General features: G+C 41.0%; 1 protein-coding gene across 12 annotated transcripts in view; it reads left to right on the top strand.

Annotated features, from left to right (window-relative positions):
- The window catches only part of OTOG (otogelin), a 208,398-nt gene that overhangs the window by 119,409 nt on the left and 67,636 nt on the right, over positions 1-21,353 (top strand). For all 12 annotated transcript variants that reach the window (XM_061610232.1, XM_061610233.1, XM_061610231.1 and 9 more), the window contains 2 exons: positions 10,006-10,123; positions 12,175-12,254. In XM_061610232.1, the coding sequence (XP_061466216.1) occupies positions 10,006-10,123; positions 12,175-12,254 (198 nt within the window). The remainder of the gene's footprint in view (positions 1-10,005; positions 10,124-12,174; positions 12,255-21,353) is intronic.

Genomic DNA, 21,353 nt, shown 5'->3' with positions numbered 1-21,353 from the left:
ACTGCTACAACAGGCAGGGGAAAAAATCATTCATTGATCTGCCAGGACCCTTAGCAATTTTCAAGTGGTCCAAAGGGGAAAAGGTTTGGGAACTACTGCTCTATCAGTATAGTAAGACTTGGGTGATTCATAAGGCAGTACAGGATCAGAACATTATGGGACATCTTTGCTGGTTACAGGCACTTCATTTTCACCATGTGGATTGGCCTTAAAGACCAAAGGAAAGCGTGGGTGCATGGAGTGTATTTTGAAAGCCAGCACAATTTGTGACATTGTAGAATATCGTTACTGATCATGGGGCACATCTGCTAAGGCATCTGCTTTAGCTTCCAATTTCCTGGCTTTTTGGAGCTTGATTGAACATGAGATAGCTTTAATTATGCTCATAAACTGACATGGTTTTTTAAATCATTGAACTGAGCCTACAAGCTAAGTTAATGATACATCTTTTAAATAGGGTTTTCATGTGCCGTAACCATTGGCAGCATCATGCATTTGTTTTGCAGCAAAAGGCACACAGCACCAAGCCTTAGGTTCTGTATGCTAGGTATTTTTAACCTTCCTTGATTGATCTTTTATATAGAGGGGCCTCATCTGGAAGGCTTCCATACACAGAAACCAGTTCCTTTGTACAACTTGCCCTCACTGGATTGGAGTGAATTGTTTTAGATTTATTATTTGACAACATATTGATTTTAAAATTTTACATATTACTATAGTATATGCTTTCCAAAATAAATACATTTATGCAGTGATACAGCTGTGATTGTAGAGTTGTTTGTCATATGAATCACCACGATTGTCATACAGAGCATCATTCCCTAATCAAGTAAGGATTTTGCTGTTCACTTGATAGAAAACAAATGGTGACTAAACTTTATTATTATTATTATTATTACTACTCTTTATTTTTACCCCACCCGTTTTCCAAAACTGGAACTCAGGGCGGCTTACAAATAAAAACTACACATAGGTAAAAAACATACAAAAATATACAATTAAAATAGAATTAAACTATTCATAACATTAAAACCATGAAACATACACTTAAGATACTAAGACAATTTAAAACATTAAGAATGTGACCAGAATGCATTAGGTTTCTTTCAAATGTCATGACTGATCTTTTACAGAGAAACATGCCTGGTCTGGTGCAAAGCCATAACTTGACTTGTCAGTAATAGCGCATCATTCTTTTTGTTGTGAGTTAAGTGCAGAGCTGGTGCAGCTGTGAATTAAATGAATGCAGGCAAAATAAAGTCAAGATATAGCTTATTAGGGTAATGTGATTACATGTTTTATTTATTTAGGACATTTAAATACCGCTTACTCATTCACATTTCTAAGCAGTAATAAATTGCATTTATCAGAAGAAATCAAATCTAGTGTAGTGTACATATAATCTCACAAAGCTGCCTTGTACCGAGTCAGACCATTAGTTCAACTAGCTAAGTTTTGTAAAACCTGACTCGCAGTAGCTCTCCAAGATCTTAGACAGAGATGTTTCCTAGCCCTGTTTCCTAAGATCTTTTTCACATGAGATGTCTTGGATTTAACCTAGAATCTTCTTCATGCAAAGCATGAGTACTACAACCAAGCACCACCCTGACAGAAAGCTTAAGTGAAAAGATGAAATTTTAACCAAAACTAGGGATAGGATCTGCATTTTGGTGCCACTTCGATTTTTGCTCTGTTGAACTTCCTTTTGGTATTGCTTTGTAAGGGATCAGTGTTTGCTATTTGCAATAATATTTTCCTCAAAATAAGAATATTAATATTGATATTTTTGAGTTGATTTTTTTTAAAAAAAATCCACTCCAGCCACAGAAAACCAGTAGAAAAAAACCCTAACGTGTGAGGACCAAAAAAAGCAAATCAATAGGAAATCTGGTGTCAAATTTGAATTTTGTGAAATTAAAGCACATCTATAACTAAAACTATATCAGCATTTATACAAGTATAAGAAACCAATGCAGATTGCTATCATCAATGAGAGTATGACAGAGAAAAGTTTGTTTCTATGTGAGTTTAATCTCTATAGGTTTTCCATTATCATTTGCCAGCAAATGGGCTAGACATTCCCCTCCAAACTTACAGCTGCAAATTGTAGTTCACATTGGGTTCCAATGCTTGCCAGTCTCAACAGATGTCTTAAAAATGAACGCTTCACTCAAAGCTTCCCTAACACCATGCTCCTCCCCTCATCTCAAAAGTAAGTTTGGATAAGGGAGGTCTGTGCCTAATGTATAATGGCCCAAATGACCCCACCACATGTTAATTTCTATCATTTATTGTTATTAGAAATCGATTAAAGGGCAGTTCGCCCATTACTTGCTGGCATGCCCTTATCTTTGGCATGTCAGTTTTCCACATGTAGAAGGAGGAGCACTCAAAAGATGCTATACCGGCACTCTGAAATGTTACCGTCCAGGAACTGTGCTACATGATACTTTTTCCTTGTAGGGAGATTCCTATGTATAAAAAAGTTGTAATGTGAGAGACTGTTCTAAATATGAATTGGAAAGAAAATTTATCTCTTGTGTGTATATGTGTGTACAGTGCCCTTTCATATGATTGCACAGAGGATTACTTTATAATTTTTAGAGATATAAATACCATAGTCGATCCACTATATGTTGTATATAGCACCCACTCTCTCACTCCAAAGCATGCAACTATTTGGAGCGAAAACCTTCCAGGAATTAAAATGTACTGCATGTGAAGAAAGCAAGCTCTTTCACAGGCACTTGAAACTCAGCTGGGATTGCTGTATACTATAAATAAATAGTATCAGCAACCTAAGTTGCTGTGTTCGTAATATGAAAACATTCCTTCCAGCTGAGACAAACACAAAGGAACTCCGTGTTGGATCAGCCAGACATGTGAGCCGCTTCAGTTAAGTGCAATGTCAGAGTGTGTAAGGAAACTGCCTCTGACTTGTGAGGTGCCGAAAAGCCCCACAATGTTTTCTGCAGTCATTAAGGTTGCTTCTTGCTGAAAATTTTAGCATGTGTTTTAAATTGTTTTTTAAAAAATTTAAATTGTGTTTTTAAATTGTTTTGTGTGTTTTTAAATTTGTATATTTGTTTTTAATGTTTTTAATTGTGTAGACCGCCCAGAGAGCTTCAACTATGGGGCGGTATAGAAATGTAATAAATAAATAAATAAATAAATTTATCTGTCATATAGCCTGAATGATCCAGAGTTCCCGTCTGGATCAAAGCATTATTTACATAGGCATATCTGATTGTGGAATGCATAAAATCATATAACTAGAATTTTCTGATAATAATTTTGATTAGGAAACGTACTCTATGTAAAACACCAGAATATACACGTATTAATACTCAGATGGAAGGGACATAAAATTTGTTTTTGTAACCTTTTGTCTAATTATTTTAGAAAATGGTAACTTTATTGGCATTTTATATAAGGCAGTGAAGTGGATTCCAACAAAGAAATTTAATTTTTTTCTGAAATCTGAAAAAAACCCCACCTGTCTATTGAAATATAGAAATATTGGATTGTATTCAATATAGCACTAAGTCAATTATTCCATCAGTGCAAGGATTTCTCCTTGCAGAACAGAACAATCTCCCCTTGTGCTGCACCCCCTAAATTTGTTCTGGGGTTACCCTCAATCCTCTGGCGTAGATTTGGAGGTGGTGTGACATGGACGTTGGGTGAGAAGGTGGGAACTCCTTATGTTAGAGTTAACAGAGCAGGGCATGCTCCAAGTGGGGAAAAGGGTGGTCTGGAAATGGAGGAGATTCTGTGACTTCCTGGTGAAGTTTAGACTCACTGCAAATACCTTCTGCAAGGGTAGGAGACCAATTAAGATGGTTGACCCCCAAAGACTTACAGATCCTGATGGATTCCTAATACCCTGGGGGACTTTTCAGTGGATAACAACACAAGAGCCTGCTAGATCAGGCCAGTGGCCCATCTAGTCCAGCATCCTGTTCTCATGGTGACCAACCAAGGACCTGAGTGCAAAGAGCATTCTCCTCTCCTGCAGTTTCCAGCAACTGGTATTTGGAAGCATACTGTCTCTACCTATGGAGGCAGAGCATAGCCATCATGATGATGGCTAGACAGAACAGGTGATCCTGTTGAGCTCTCGTCTCACTGTGGAATGGTGAGATGCAGAGGGCTATCAACATGATCGCTGCTGAGCACCCTCTCTGGTGCTGTGGAGCCAGCAATTCTCCCTGGTACTCTGGGGAGCTGCATGTGATGAATTAGCTGGACAACAGCTAGAATGCTGATGGCACAGAACTTACTCCAAAGCCAACCAAACATTGGTTAGCAAGCTTAATTGCACCTACCATGATCTAATACTTTTTATTGATGTTTAAAATGCCTTTTATTTAAGTTGCTGGAGAAAAGAAGCCAAGTATTCAGAAATCACTGTTAAACAGAATAGAGCAGATAATTCATTACAATGTGATTTCTGCTTTGCTTTCTATGTACAAAATGTGCCATCTCATTCGCCTGCATAACACTTTCTAAGGTTGAACAGTATTATCCACATTTTACAAATGGACTTAAGCTGAGAGATCATTATTTGCTCAAATCATGGTTTATTATGCCATGGGTTAGTATTAAGTGTGAACCCCACCTAACATTTTACCTGTGGTTTGTTACTGCCAACAAACCACAATCTGTAGACACGGTTTGTTGTTGGCTTATAGAGCATGGTTTGTTTTAACTATGGCTTGATGTTATGTGTGAACTCAGCACCTTTCTTTATGTCTGACAACAATGCCCTAGATGCTTACCAAAATACTAAGTCATAATGGAGGAACAAGCCAGGAATTGCTAACAATTGTAGTTAACTCATACTTTGTTAAAACACAGCTTAATGTTATGTGAGAGAACCAGACTACAGGCTACTGTGAATGTGGGGCTGCCTCTAATTATTCCAAACAGCTGAAATGCTGTTAACTATTATTATATTTTTATTGATCAAGCAACCATTACGAACAATTGAACAAACATTACAAAACCAGTTACTGCTAATCAGCAATCATATTAGCCTTTGTGTCAATAACAATGCTTACAAATTTGGCAACGTTTAAAATGACATAGGGACTATTACAGTTTAAACAAACTTTCAAAAGAACTTCATCAGCTTGACCAGGAAACCGCTCCAGAATGGGATGCAGTGGCATAACCCTCACACCCTTATAAAAACAAGCCTGGCTTGAAGTCATGCTCTGTGTTATTGATCTGATTGCTCAATAGGGAAACTGTGAACTCATATGGTCACCTGACATTGAAGGATCCATACATCTCCCTATGGAAAAAAGCTCTGTTAACTGAGACTCACTCTGTGTGTGTGTGTGTTAGTGTGTATTTTAAATCACACTACATTTCCAGGCTCAATTTGAAGTGCTGGTTTTGACATTTAAAATCTGTCACAGCTTGGGTCCAGGAACCTGAAGTACTACTTGTTTCAGCATGTGCCTGAGCTGGATTGCATGAAATAGTAAGCCGAACCATGGCTTACCAAGATGATGTGCATGTGCAGGCTCCTGGAGAAGAGCTCAGAGCTACTTCACTCCTTTCTGATCCTTTTTACTGCCATGCTGTGCTGGGCTATAGCTTATGATTAGTAAAGAGAGAGCCTTGGCTGCAGCTCATGGTTAATGCTAAGAGACATTAACCATGAATCCCGGTTTAGATAACATGCTAAGCCAAAATTTGGCTTATCTCAGATCAAAAAGGACCAAGAAGCTGCAAAGCAGCTGCAATTTTCTCTCCAGCACCCTGAGTTATCTCAGTAAGCCATAGTTTGGCTTACTGTTTCATGAGAACCAGGTCATTATGAACTTCGAAAGAGGCCATTGTTTGGGTCCCCCTGCATGGGAGCTGCACAAAATGAATGCCAGAGAAAGGGCCTTCTCCATGGTAGCACACTGGCTATGGAAAATTCTCCAGAGAAGCTTGCAAGGCACCTCCTTTAGTATTATTTAAATGCCAAACAATCCACTTTTAACTTTCCCAAGATTTTGATCTGATCTGTTTTATGTCTGCTGATTCCTTTTATGTTGCTTCATGTGTCTTATTTCTGCTGACTGCTTTTATGTTAACATAAGAACATAAGAAGAGCCTGCTGGATCAGGCCAGTGGCCCATCTAGTCCAGCATCCTGTTCTCACAGTGGCCAACCAGGTGCCTGGGGGAAGCCCGCAAGCAGGACCCGAGTGCAAGAACACTCTCCCCTCCTGAGGCTTCCGGCAACTGGTTTTCAGAAGCATGCTGCCTCTGACTAGGGTGGCAGAGCACAGCCATCATGGCTAGTAGCCATTGATAGCCCTGTCCTCCATGAATTTGTCTAATCTTCTTTTAAAGCCATCCAAGCTGGTGGCCATTACTGCATCTTGTGGGAGCAAATTCCATAGTTTAACTATGCGCTGAGTAAAGAAGTACTTCCTTTTGTCTGTCCTGAATCTTCCAACATTCAGCTTCTTTGAATGTCCACGAGTTCTAGTATTATGAGAGAGGGAGAAGAACTTTTCTCTATCCACTTTCTCAATGCCATGCATAATTTTATACACTTCTATCATGTCTCCTCTGACCCGCCTTTTCTCTAAACTAAAAAGCCCCAAATGCTGCAACCTTTCCTCGTAAGGGAGTCGCTCCATCCCCTTGATCATTCTGGTTGCCCTCTTCTGAACCTTTTCCAACTCTATAATATCCTTTTTGAGATGAGGCGACCAGAACTGTACACAGTATTCCAAATGCGGCCGCACCATAGATTTATACAACGGCATGATGATATCGGCTGTTTTATTTTCAATACCTTTCCTAATTATCGCTAGCATGGAATTTGCCTTTTTCACAGCTGCCGCACACTGGGTCGACATTTTCATCATGCTGTCCACTACAACCCCGAGGTCTCTCTCCTGGTCGGTCACCGCCAGTTCAGACCCCATGAGCGTATATGTGAAATTCAGATTTTTTGCTCCAATATGCATAATTTTACACTTGTTTATATTGAATTGAATTTGCCATTTTTCTGCCCATTCACTCAGTTTGGAGAGGTCTTTTTGGAGCTCTTCGCAATCCCTTTTTGTTTTAACAACCCTGAACAATTTAGTGTCATCAGCAAACTTGGCCACTTCACTGCTCACTCCTAATTCTAGGTCATTCATGAACAAGTTGAAAAGTACAGGTCCCAATACCGATCCTTGAGGGACTCCACTTTCTACAGCCCTCCATTGGGAGAACTGTCCGTTTATTCCTACTCTCTGCTTTCTGCTTCTTAACCAATTCCTTATCCACAAGAGGACCTCTCCTCTTATTCCATGACTGCTAAGCTTCCTCAGAAGCCTTTGGTGAGGTACCTTGTCAAACGCTTTTTGAAAGTCTAAGTACACTATGTCCACTGGATCACCTCAATCTATATGCTTGTTGACACTCTCAAAGAATTCTAATAGGTTACTGAGACAGGACTTTCCCTTGCAGAAGCCATGCTGGCTCTGCTTCAGCAAGGCTTGTTCTTCTATGTGCTTAGTTAATCTAGCTTTAATAATACTTTCTACCAGTTTTCCAGGGACAGAAGTTAAGCTAACTGGCCTGTAATTTCCAGGATCCCCTCTGGATCCCTTTTTGAAGATTGGCGTTACATTTGCCACTTTCCAGTCCTCAGGCACGGAGGAGGACCCGAGGGACAAGTTACATATTTTAGTTAGCAGATCACCAATTTCACCTTTGAGTTCTTTGAGAACTCTTGGGTGGATGCCATCCGGGCCTGGTGATTTGTCAGTTTTTATATTGTCCATTAAGCTTAGAACTTCCTCTCTCGTTACCACTATTTGTCTTAGTTCCTCAGAATCCCTTCCTGCAAATGTTAGTTCAGGTTCAGGGATCTGCCCTATATCTTCCACTGTGAAGACAGATGCAAAGAATTCATTTAGCTTCTCTGCAATCTCCTTATCGTTCTTTAGTACACCTTTGACTCCCTTATCATCCAAGGGTCCAATTGTCTCCCTAGATGGTCTCCTGCTTTGAATGTATTTATAGAATTTTTTGTTGTTGGTTTTTATGTTCTTAGCAATGTGCTCCTCAAATTCTTTTTTAGCATCCCTTATTGTCTTCTTGCATTTCTTTTGCCAGAGTTTGTGTTCTTTTTTATTTTCTTCATTTGGACAAGACTTCCATTTTCTGAAGGAAGACTTTTTGCCTCTAAGAGCTTCCTTGACTTTGCTCGTTAACCATGCTGGCATCTTCTTGGCCCTGGCGGTACCTTTTCTGATCTGCGGTATGCACTCCAGTTGAGCTTCTAATATAGTGTTTTTAAACAACTTCCAAGCATTTTCGAGTGATGTGACCCTCTGGACTTTGTTTTTCAGCTTTCTTTTTACCAATCCCCTCATTTTTGTGAAGTTTCCTCTTTTGAAGTCAAATGTGACCGTGTTGGATTTTCTTGGCAATTGGCCAGTTACATGTATGTTTAATTTAATAGCACTGTGGTCACTGCTCCCAATCGGTTCAACAACACTTACATCTCGCACCAGGTCGTTCAGATGTTGATCATCTGAATTGTGTTGATTAAATGTTGTATGTTTTTAAATTGGTTTTCAGTGTCATTTTGATTCTTTGTAAGCTGACCTGGAAATTTATTAAAGGATTAAGTATAAATCACTTTAAATAAAGAAATGGAAGAACAAATGTAGTTAGTGTGTGACTGAGGTGTGCCTGATCAAAAATATAAGCTGATATCTGTTTCCCTCTGTCTTTAAAGACTAGTATAAAAGTTGGTTATAATTTAGCTGCTACTTTCAGTATTAATTTCTGCATGGTTTCATTGTTATGATGCTGAATATACCACATAATGGTAATTTAGGCAGGCTTCTGGGGTGGGCTAGGTTTTACTATTATTGCTTCAGATTTTTAATGTTTAATGTATTTGTACGGTTTATTTTGTACGTCACCCAGAGTGGCTGGATAACCAGCCAGATGGGCGACTAATAAATTTAATAATAAATAAAATTTAATAATAAATAAATAAATAAAAACATAATGAGCATTACAGTATCAGTCAGTTCTGTCATTGCAACTTTGTTGGGCTAGGCTTCTCCACAGGTGACAACTGTATCATTGCCTCTTGAAGCCTTGTAAAATATGTCTCTCTTCTCACCCCCACTCCATGTACGTATAGGAGTTTGTGAGGTTTTTTTTTTTAAAAAAAACAACTTTATTATTTCTAAATAATTTGTAAATACACATGTATTATTTGTAAATACACATGTAAAAGATAGATACCTTCAAAATTAAAATCCCATACATATTGGGGATGGAGTAAACTTACATTTCACTTATGTTTACTATTTCAGATAACTACATAATGTTTGTTTAATATCACAGGAATAACATTTAGATGCAGAGCACTCAGCACATTGTGCTACTCTACAATATGTTATTCTGAAAGCTTTTTAAATAATCAGAGGTACAGATAAATGGATGTAGTGTTTTTTCTAGGATAGGTCAAAGCCCATCTCTTGCTTTACCTGACCCTCCATTATCACAGCAATCCAGTTGCCAACAAAAATACCTCTGTTGGGGAAACACTTGAAACCACAATGTTTGTAATCAATATTCATCAGACAGTGCAGTAGGTCTTCACAGTGATGTATACCCTTAAGGACCACTGGAATGGAGATCTATACAGTGATGTATCCATAGGAGGTTATAACATTAGTTATAATAGTTTTGGCCTCCTACCTCAAGAAAACATTGTTTTCCAATAATTGTGCTAATAAATGATGGCAGCCTAAGACAAAGAGAGAATGATATTCTGATTAGATTGGGGATTAAAAACATTGGATTGGTTACTTAAGAAACAGGGTTAAATAACAACTCCAAATAGAAACAGGAGTTTCAGATAACCAAAATTCAGTAAAGAATGCTCATTCTATGCATAAGGGTCTAAGAGAAACTAGAACAAGTGTGTGTATGTGTGTGTACATAAAAATAAAAGTTTTAATTTTATTTCTAGATAATAAGTTTAAGTTTTTGGCCCACACAACGTGTGAGTGGCGCTATGATGTTTGCACAAGCCCTTGTTTCAAAACATGCAGAGATCCTTTGGCAGAACACTGTCAGACTGTTCCAAAGTAAGTATCTACATTTTTAATAACCTTAACAATATTCTCTCTAATTGTAACCTGAGCTGTTGGAATGCCTCTCAATTTGGAAGCAAAACAGGGCCATCTAAAGAGAACAATGTGGTTTCTACATACTTGGATGCAGTGTTGGCTGGTGCCCATTGGGTCTGGTAGGGCAGAAGGCAGAGGAGCTTAGAATAGGTGGAGCCAGAGTTAATAACAGACAGAGCTAATTCTAGTCCCACCCCTGTCCTCCCCACGAAGTCATATAATGGCAACATTGAGACTAAGGATGAGGAAGCTGGCAGACAGTGCAACCCCTGGACTTGATGTGTAAGTAAGAAGGCAAGCAGGTGAGGACTGGCTGAAGGCAGGCTGAGGTTGGTGGGACAGTGCCAATGGACCAGCCTCCTCTGCTTGGATGACTACCCCGGTACACAGAAGGATGCAACTTTGTAAATTAAGAGAAAAATAATGTTTTTGAAAGCAGTTTGGCAATTTCCAGGATGTATGGAATGCTGATGGCAATGGAGCTTATAGAGAGCGGGGAGAGGCTGGGTCTAAAGAAAGCAGAAGTCAGACTGCTGCCTGGTTTTCAGGGTTCTAAATCATGTAGGGAACCTCTACAAGTAGAAGAGACTCCCCATTTCAGATTTCAGTTTGTGGAAGATGATGGGTATAGTGACACAGAGCTTCGCATGCTCATTCATGCTTTCTCAACTCAGCCTTTACAGGTGAGCAGCATACCCCAATAGGGCTTGTGAGTCCATCTATTAAATCTGTACCTGAGAGCAGCTGAGACATGAAATCTAAGAGTGTCATTTGAAAAAGGGGGAGGGAGAAATTGGCGTGCAGGATGAGAAGAGGCTCAAGCCCCTTATAGATTGTAATAAACATTCTGAATAGAGGAATTATCTGTTTTTTAATTTCTCCTTCCACTGGAAAAAGAAAAAAGATATAGCTCCATATTACAATAGGGCTTTCATTCTGAATTACCTGTATGAAAGAAGGTGAGATGCTGATGGCAAAATGACCTAAGCGTTAAGCAGTGTTCCAGTCAAGTTGCATTTCCAACTATAACCCTTGTCTTCTATGTGATGGAGCTCCCTCTTTCCATTCCAGTACATCTGAACTCCCCCACCCACTCCTGCTCGATGCTTCATAAATCTTTTAAACCAGGGGGGCTACCTCAGCTAGCCTTTCTTATAATTTCTTCTTTATCCAAGTCATGGCAAATAAAAGCATTTTGTTGCAGACTCCCTATCCTTCCTCACTGCATAATATAAAAAGAACTTTCCCAATTTTATGGAATACAATTATATTGTAATGGAGGAGGCAGCCAGATTCATACCTTTAGAAGTAGAAATGTAGAAGTGATATGATAAGCAGGGCTTACACTGTCCAAGCACCCACTGCAAGAGTCAGTGATGTAATTTTCCATATGAAAGAGATTCTGCATAAAGAATACTAGTGATGACATGGACTATATTATTAATAATGGGCATTGGCATTGACTTCTGAGGTCTAGAATCGTACCTTTAATATTCTGTTGCCTTAATCCCATTCTTTCCATAAAACTACCTCTCCAGTCACTTCTGTTCTTGCCTTTTGTTTTTCCATGCAAGGCAAATTTTTAGAAGAGCTCTGATGGGCCATTAGCATTGGTATAAACAAACAAGGAACACAATTTTGTACAAGCATGCAGAGGCTTTCTGTCAGTTCTAAATGGAAGTATTCATCATTAGATAAGCATATTTTTTGTGTCAAAGGTTATGTTGCATCGTTCATGAATTAGCTCAGCTCAGCAGGATGGCAAATTACGTCAGCTACAATGTGAACTAATGACAGAAACTGGAACAATAATCTGAGGTTCCTGCTGTAATCCACAGACCATTTTAAATAGTATTACTTCAGTACAGATTAAGCCAGATTTAAGTGCAAGTATGCCCACTCAGGTGTTTGGTCAACTGGACTCTTAAGAATTGTTACTCAGGTTTTTTTTACCTTCATCTCTACATGCTGTTATGTGAATAGTTAATAATAATTATTTTCTCTTTTAGAGTGGAAGGATGTGTTCCTATGTGTCCTTCGCATATGGTTCTGGATGAAGTGACTCAAAGATGTGTCTATTTTGAAGACTGTACGTAGAACACATTTGATATTACATTTTGATAAAATTCAAAACCTAATGCCTAAAGCTGTGGCTTCATGTTTATACTTAGGAAAGCAGTTCCAGTAAGAAAGCCATTCCTCAGAATTACAGTCCCTCCCAGCATCGTGTACAGAGTTCAGGATCTTGCCTCTGGGCCTATTGAGACCTTCTCCTTACTTCTTCCTCACTTGCAACTACCTTAGGGAGTCCCAAGGGCAAGGGCGCTACCTTCTTCTATTTCTTTCTTTTGTTTTTCTAACCAATCTGGAGGAGGTTGGGTAGTGGGGAGGGCGTGTGGCTCATGTGTAGTTCCTGCGCAGGGTGAGAGCCTGTGCAGTGAACTGAATGATAGGAGAAAGTAGCCAGATGCCTTCAGAGTGGGAGTATGTAACTGACAGAAGGCTGGTCCTCCCTGGGTGTGAGACAGAGGGAAAATAGATGTACCCTGTGCGAAAAATATTGAATGGGTCTTACTGTTCCTAATTCATGCAGAGGCCTACTGGGATAATTGGCTCAAGTAGATTTTGTTGGTGGGCTCTTGTTGGGTCCATATCAGGAGTTTAGGAGGAGTCTTAGTAAGGAGGGACACGATGCCACCCCAAGGGCAAGGCTATCTACACCTTGTTCCTAGTTGCCACCCTTCTCATGGATGGGTTCCTCGTTACTCATCTGCTGTGTCCACTGGCCTGTGTGTGTTGTTGTTTAATGCCAGATCGATACACAGTAAGACCATACTCATCCATGATGCCGATTTGGTGCCGATTTGGTGTGCATTACCGAGACCCGGGTGGGTGACCCAGCTTTGCCCACATGGATACTCGGTACAACACCAGCACAGGCTGCAGGGATGGTGGGGAGGAGTTGCTGTGGTCTACAGAACTTCCATCTCTATCACCAGGAAACCACTCTGTCTTGAAGCTGGCTGCGAGGGCCTGCACCTGGTGTCAGGCCAAGGAGACAGGAAACTAGGGTTCCTGCTGGTGTATCGTCCACCCTGCTGCCCGGCAGCTTCTCTGACTGAGCTGGTGGAGACCATCTCGGCTGTGGTATTGGAGGAGGCCAGAACGATAGTCCTGGGTGATTTCAGTATCCATGCTGAGGTTGTCTCTAGTGTTCTGGCTCAGGACTTCATGGCCTCCATGACGACCATGGGGTTGTCTCAAGTTGTCACAGGCCCGACGCATAGGGCATGACACACCCTTGACTTGATTTTTGCTCCAGATCGAGGAAGGGGTCGTCTGGAGATGGGGGGGTGAATGTCACCCCTTTGTCATGGTCAGACCACTTCCTGGTAAAGTTTGGACTTATGGCTCTGATCCTTCCCTGCAGGGTGGTGGACAGATTAAGATGGTCCACCCCTGGAGACTAATGGAATCCATTAGATTCCTGAATGCCCTCGGAGAGTTCCCAGTAGATAGAGCAAGTGACCCTGTTGAAGCCCTTGACATGCTGTGGAACAGCAAGGTGCATCAGGCTCTTGACATGGTTGCCTCCAAGTGCCCTCTCCAGCATTGTGGAGTCCGGTTTGCACCTTGGTACACCAGTGAGCTAAGGGCAATAAAACAGGCTGGACAAAGGCTAGGGCGCAAGTGGCGAAATACGTGCTGTGAGGTTGATCAGGCACAAGTAAAACATCATAACCGTGCCTACTGTGTGGCAGTGAGGGTGGCAAAGAAGGCCCACTTCTGTGCCTCCATTGTTCCTCAAGTAGCCATACTTGGGGGTTCCGGTTCCGGTTAGCAGCGTTTGGTGAGCTCTTCGTCTCTATCTAGGTAGCGGCAGTAAATTTACTCCTTAAATATATTTTTCAACTCTAAAACTTGCACTTTCAAGCTATAATTCTTCGTCTTAGAAGATAAAGACTCTTTATGACCTCTTTTCCTTACTTTACGCCCACGCATAAAAGAAGAATCTTGGCGATTAACTGCCTCACTTTGCTGCCATTTCCTTCATTACCTTGTCTTCTCTCAGACAACATAGTTGAGATAAGACGTAATGGTATTGACAAGAAATGTGAGGAAAACTCTAATTCCCCCTCCTCCCTTGGAGTGCTTAACTGAAAACGGCAAGCCAAAGCCAAAGAAGAAAAAGAATAAGACAATACAGATCCCCTCTTCGTCATCCCATCCGAACATAGTTTCCTCCCACAAGATTAAGGGGCAACAAACAATTACCAAATATTTTATACCTCTATCCCAAATGCGAGCTGGACAATTTTGCCAACAAACCACATATCCTCAAATGGACTGGTCTTTACCACTTAAAGGCTTCTCTCATAGCCTGAAAAGTGATTTGCCGATAACGAACTTGGCTGAAGAAATAGCACAGGCAGACAACCAAACATCTACAACCTTAACTCCATCTACAACCCTTAAAGGGGAAACGTTGTGCCCAGCTGTTCCTTATCAAAACAACTTTCTGAATGCAATCTCTCAAGTGAAAATGGGAAAGTTATATGAGTGCCATCCAGAGCCAACTGTTTCCCTACCCCCTGCTAAGGAAAATGAAGCTCCACCTAACAAAAATTTGCAACAACAGGATACCCTTGTTTTGGATGATACTACACCCTATCCAATCTTAAAGGAGGATATCAATGGCCTGTCTCTGAGAGGTTGGCTTCTAATTTTGGCAACAGACCTTGAACATATAAAAGTCTATATGAACGAATGCAACTCACTTTTAACAATGGTAGTCGCTTTACAAAAAGCTCTTCAAACAGCCTTGCCTATTACCCAGACGCACATGGATAAATCTTCAGGTCACATAGTTGCCAACCAACAGAAAACTGCCCAGACTAAGAGACGTCGCCCGATTTGCAAAACAAAAAAGACCAAAAACATGAAATCAAAAAAACTGTCACGCAATAATGGGATGAATTTTAAGAGACTCTTTAACTTACTAGATAATCTGGACGAAGAGAAACGAACTAAAACAAAACAAAGTCAAACAAAATGCACTGAAAAGGAGTGCACTAAAACAATTCCAGATGACGACTCACGAGCTGTTACATTACAATTTAAAAAGACGACCCAGGACACTTCCCCTCTCCCTATTCCAACGCCTTACATCCCTTGCCAGGATCCCTGGATGGATGTTTTATATGAGGCACAGTCAAAACAAAATCATTCGTCTTTAAAGTTGCAGTCCCAATGGAATCTTATTCTTGTCAGAAATAAGTTGGTCCTTGAAAATTATCCTAAGCCTTGGGGCCATATAAAGCCTACTGCTAGAAAGCAACATCTGATTGATACTTTATATTACACGCTACCTCGGCCAATAAATATATATATAAATATACAGGACATTGACCATATCGATTATCTCTATTTTAACAACATTAAGGCTCGAGCGGTGGTTACTTTCCACTCTCAAGAAAAAGCCAACCTGATTTGGTCTAACAAAGAGGCACTAGCAAAATTGGATATTCGTATCCTTCGTTTCTTTGAAAATTTAGCATCACCCATGGCTCTACAGACACATTGCTATTTTACTCAAGGACAATGCCTCCCACATGACCATACGCCATCGGATCCTCTGATAACTTTTAATGCTCAACCTAATTCTGAAGAAAGAATAACCCTCCAAAATGATACAGATTTCCAGAGTCTGATTAAAGAAGAGCAGAGCCCTTTTTATGCTCATAAAAGAGTCTCTCTGATACAAAAGAGTCTACAAAATCTGACTCCTAAGTTGGAGGTGATCGAAATAGTTGACTCGCGTGAGAATGACCCCCCTGGAACTTCTCGGTTAAGTTCCAGACATACTTCTACAATCTGACATAACAGACAGAAGGATGTACCGTTTGACCTTCCGCTGGATGAGGAACAATCCCTAATCCAATCATTCGGCTTTCTCCCAAGTCTAGAAAGGGATAACATTTTAAATAGTTTGGTACAACTTTCTCTTCACCTATCAGTCATCCACGAGCATTTAGAAGGGTCTCCTCACAACTCCTCAGAGGATATAAAGGAGGAAGCTGAGAAACAGGAAATACAAAAGAGAATGGGCCATCCTCTGTTTCTAACTCATCAACCGGCTTTGGTATCTAACATTCTACCTAACGTGTCTTCACCAGCTCAGACATCATTTGGACCAAGGAGGGAAAAATGTTTAAACATATCAAATAATTCGATTTTAACATCTAATACAAACTGACAACTTATGCTAGTGTCATGGAATGTTATGGGATGGCTTAACAAAATAAGTGATGATGATTTTATTTCTTTTCTTCAACAATTTAAAATAATATGTTTGCAAGAAACCTGGATAACTAAGGATATACAGATGTCTCTTCCCGGCTTTCGAGCCTTTTCCTTACCGGCAAACAAACCAAATTCCAAAGGTAGAGGAAGTGGTGGCCTCTGTATTTTTATATCTGATGACTTACCTGTGAATATCAATGTCTTAAGTCCTGACTGTGATTATTTAGTTCAGGGGCTGAGGATTACTGGTCCGGTGACAGGTGCTCTTATTATTATAAATGTCTATTTACCCCCGCATAAGGCTAGGATTATAAATACGGATAATATATGGAATCAACTATCGGCCTTTCTAGCGACGCTGGAATGTTTATTTCCTACCTATAAAACGATTCTTTGCGGGGATTTTAATGCTAGGACGGGCCCTGGTTGTCTAGATGACTTTTCAACTAATCACGGACTGCCTCCTTCCCCCCTCTCCAAACGCTAGATCTTCTTGTGACCAGATTACAAATAAACAAGGCCTGAGGTTAATAGAATTAATATATGAACATCATCTACTGTGCCTACATGGTTCTTATTTAGACCACTCTAATGGTACACTTACCTACCTTAACAGCCGAGGAGCCAGCGTGATCGACTATATAATGATATCGACCACGCTGGCCCCTGTAGTTCATAGGTTCTCGGTCCTTGATAGAACCGAAAGTGACCATTTTCCTTTGCTATTGGTATTACAGCTGGTTCAATCTCTGTCCCTACCGGCTTTGCCATCTTTGAACGGCCTCCAGTTAGCAGAACGTAGAATTCGGTGGTCTCTAAATTTACATACTTTAACGACCCAGTTATTCAGAAATAACTTTCTTGTTGGAATTCGTCAAGCGGTCATAGACTCAAAGTTAGACGCCCTTGAAGCATACCACCAGATTATAGTATTGTTTAAACCTTTACTAACCAAGGATGCTTCTGTAAATACCACTCACCATAGAAAGGAAAATTGGTTTGATTTTGATTGCAAAATAGCGAAACGCCAGTTATCTAAATACACACGGATTACGATAAGAGATCCTTCTCAATTTAACCATGATCATCTCCGATGCCTTCGAACCTCATGTAAGGAGCTAATTAGACAAAAAAAGGAGCTGTTTGCCAGAGCCCAGTGGCTACGGCTCACTCAAGCACAGTTGGAAGGCAATGACCGTTTGTTTTGGGAGCTGGTAGCCAGAGGTACTGGTGATTATAAACAATACACCACAAGCCAAATATCTCCTTCAACGTGGAGTGACCATTTCACCAAACTCTATGAAGCACCAATAACTTTTAATGTGCTTCCCCAATTATATAAAGAGGTCGAAAATACTACCTGGCCCCCCGTTACGCCAACCCAGGTTAGTTCACTTATTGCCTCCTTAAAAAGAGGCAAGGCTCCCGGAGAAGATATGATCCCTCCCGAGCTTTTTACCAACTTTCCCGAATGGTGGGTCCCTATCCTGGCTAAATTATTCACAAGAATTAATAACACAGGGGTCATTCCAGTTGGCTGGAAACAGAGCATAGTCATACCTGTCTTTAAGAAAGGAACAAAAAACGATCCAAATAACTACAGACCTATTAGTCTACTTGACATAGGAGCCAAACTATATAGTAAGCTCCTATTAACGAAATTAGAAGACTGGGAAGCAGAAAATTCAATTATAGCCCCGGAACAAGCAGGGTTCCGAAAGGGACAATGTACTTTAGATCACTGTGCTACCCTACTTTTCCTGGCTAGACAGTCAATAATGGGTCCTACTAAACATCTTTACGCCGCTTTTGTCGATCTCGCAGCGGCTTTTGATTCTATTGACAGAAACCGGCTATGGACCAAGTTGGCCTGTTCTAATATAGACAAACGCCTCCTCTATTTAATTAGAGAATTGTACTCCAACAATTCCCTTAGAATCAGGATAGGCAACAATCTAACAGACCCAATAAGGATTAATAAAGGCGTTAAACAAGGTTGCCTTCTCGCACCTTTGCTCTTTAACCTGTACTTGAATGACATCGTTACCGAACTTAAGGGCCCAAAATTTTTCCCTCCTTCAGCTGGGACCAGGAAGATCTCTATGCTCCTTTATGCCGATGATATGACCCTCCTCTCCCTTACCCCTATAGGCTTGAGAAGGCTTTTGTCGAGTTTAGACATCTATTGTAAAAAGGAAGGCCTCTTCATAAACTATAAGAAAACAAAAATAATGGTATTTGGTAAGAGACACCAAACGCATAAATGGTCTATTGGATCTCATGTAATAGATCAATGCCGCTCTTTCAAATACCTAGGTATACACTTTCAAGATACTCTTGTTTGGACAAGACATCTGATAGCCACCAAATTAACAGCTGCCAGAGAGGTAGGGAAAATCCTCAGATTCTACAGGACTTCGGGGGGGCACCTCATGGCCCCAGCCTTAAAAATCTTTCAAAGCAAGGTAATCCCTTGGATTACCTATGGAGCAGCAATCTGGGGATGGATAACTCCTTCTCTATCACAGTTAGAAACGATCCAAAATAACTTTTTGAGATGTCTTCTTTGCCTACCCCCTGGCACGCCTGCCGCTTTTTTAAGAACTGAAACTGATTTTCTCCCAGTACGTGCTCGAATACATAAATCCCTACTGTCATACTGGACAACCTTATCTAACTCAAACTCTAAGATTTTGGCGAAGGCTTGTTTTGAGGTGACTATATATGATAATTTCTGGTCCTCTAAATTCCGGGCGATCCTAGCTGAATATCATATTCCAGCAATGTCTATTAAAGCACTATATAAGTATAATATTCATGAGCAGCTAACATGTCACTGCGCTTGGCTGGACGACTTGAAAATTTCTAACTCCAAGTTTTCAAGATGGTATAGCCTTTTTAAACTGGATCACAAACGGGCAAACTATCTAACTTTCCATCTACCTGTCCACTTAAGACAGGCCTTTACAGCCCTGCGATTCCAAACCATGCCCAGCGCTATGCTAACTGGGCGCTATCATAATATTCCCTATGAACAGCGGCTTTGTATTTGCCAAGGAGGGAAAGTAGAAGACTTGATCCACTACTTATTTGATTGCCCGATCTACGAGCACCCCAGATCTAGATTCATTGACATAATAACTAACCGGATCGGTCCTGGTACGGATAACCAATATATTTATTATCTTTTAGCTGATAAAGACTACTGGACCACTTATCAAGTGGCCCATTATGCCCTCGCAGCCCAAAACCTGAGAGTTAAATATTTAGTTAAACATGGTGCCCAGGTCGGCTAGAGTTCATTATTTTATACAGTTTTACACAGTTTCACATAGTTTTGCTATGTCATTTTAATCAATTTTATTATAAAGTTAATTCTGTAACTGTAAATTTGTTATATTGATGTTGTTTAACTGATTGGTTTATATGTTGATTGCGATGGCCTATGGCCTGCAATAAAACTTTGATTGATTGAAGTAGCCATCCAGTGGAGCTTTTCCGTATTGTCAGGGGTCTGTTGACATCAACTCCAGGAAATGGAGTTTTAGACCCTTTGGAGGCCCACTGTGAATTGTTTACAAGGCACTTTGAGGGTAAAGTTGCTCACCTCCGTAGCAGTCTTGATGCCCCATCCACATCTACTGTAGTCCCCAATGTCCAGTGCAATGTCTGCTGCAACTTCTTGGGAACGGTTTCAGTTGATGCGGCCTGATGATGCGGACAAGGTGTTTGCGATAATGCAGCCAGCAATGTGTCCTCTCGACCCTTGCCTTTCTTGGCTTATTAAAGCTTGCTGAATGGGTTTTACCAAGTGGATCCAGTGATGTGGTCAATGCATCATTGCAGGAGGGAGTTGTTACAGCCGCCCTGAAAGAGGCGGTGATCCGACCACTCCTGAAAAAGCCCACCCTGGACCCATTGGTCTGTGACAATTACTGACAGGTTGCAAATACCCCCTTCTTAGGGAAGATGATTGAGAGGGCTGTGGCGCAGCAATTGCAAGTCCTTTTGGATGAAACAGATTATCTTGACCCATTCCAGTCTGGGTTCAGGCCTGATTATGGGACTGAATCGGCCTTGGTTGCCATGATGGATGACCTTTATCAAGAGAAGAACAGGGGGAGTGTGACCCTGTTACTCTTACTTGATCTCTCAGTGGCTTTTGATACCATTGACCATGGTATCCTTCTGGGCCGACTTGGTGAGATGGATATTGGAGGCACTGTCTTACAGTGCTTCCAATCCTATATCCAAGGTCATTTTCAGAGAATAGCATTGGGTAATTGTATTTTGGCCCCCTGGCAGTTGTGCTGTGGGGTGCCACAGGGTACCATCTTGTCCCCCATGTTGTTTAACATCTATATGAAGCCCTTGGGAACGGTCATCAGGAGATTCGGGGCAAGGTGTCAGCAGTATGCTGATGATACCCAGCTCTATTTCTCTGTAACATCTGAGTCGGGAGAGGCAATGCAAGACCTGGACCGCTCCCTGGACTTGGTGGTGGGCTGGATGAGGGCCAATAAACTGACTCTGAATCCTAGCAAGACGGAGATGCTGTGGCTTGGTGGTTCCCGAGTTCAGATAAGTGGTCAGTTGCCTCCTTCGAATGGGGTCATACTCCCTCTGAAAGAGCAGGTCTGTAGTCTGGGGGGTGCTCCTGGATCCATCTTTGTCGCTAGAGGCCCAGGTGACCTCAGTGGCTAGGATTGCCTTTTACCAGCTTTGGCTGGTAAGACAGCTGCGGCCATTTCTGGACCGGGATAGCCTGACCACTGTTATCCATGCACTGGTAACCTCTGGGCTTGATTACTGTAATGCACTCTATGTTGGGCTGCCCTTGAGGTTGGTCCGGAAGCTGCAGCTGGTGCAAAATGCGGTGGCGAGA

Source organism: Rhineura floridana, chromosome 2, assembly GCF_030035675.1.
Source record: "Rhineura floridana isolate rRhiFlo1 chromosome 2, rRhiFlo1.hap2, whole genome shotgun sequence".
NCBI classification, from domain to species: Eukaryota; Metazoa; Chordata; class Lepidosauria; order Squamata; family Rhineuridae; genus Rhineura; species Rhineura floridana.
The sequence above is the reverse complement of the archived record's forward strand: the minus strand, read 5'-3'. Positions and strand labels throughout refer to the sequence as shown.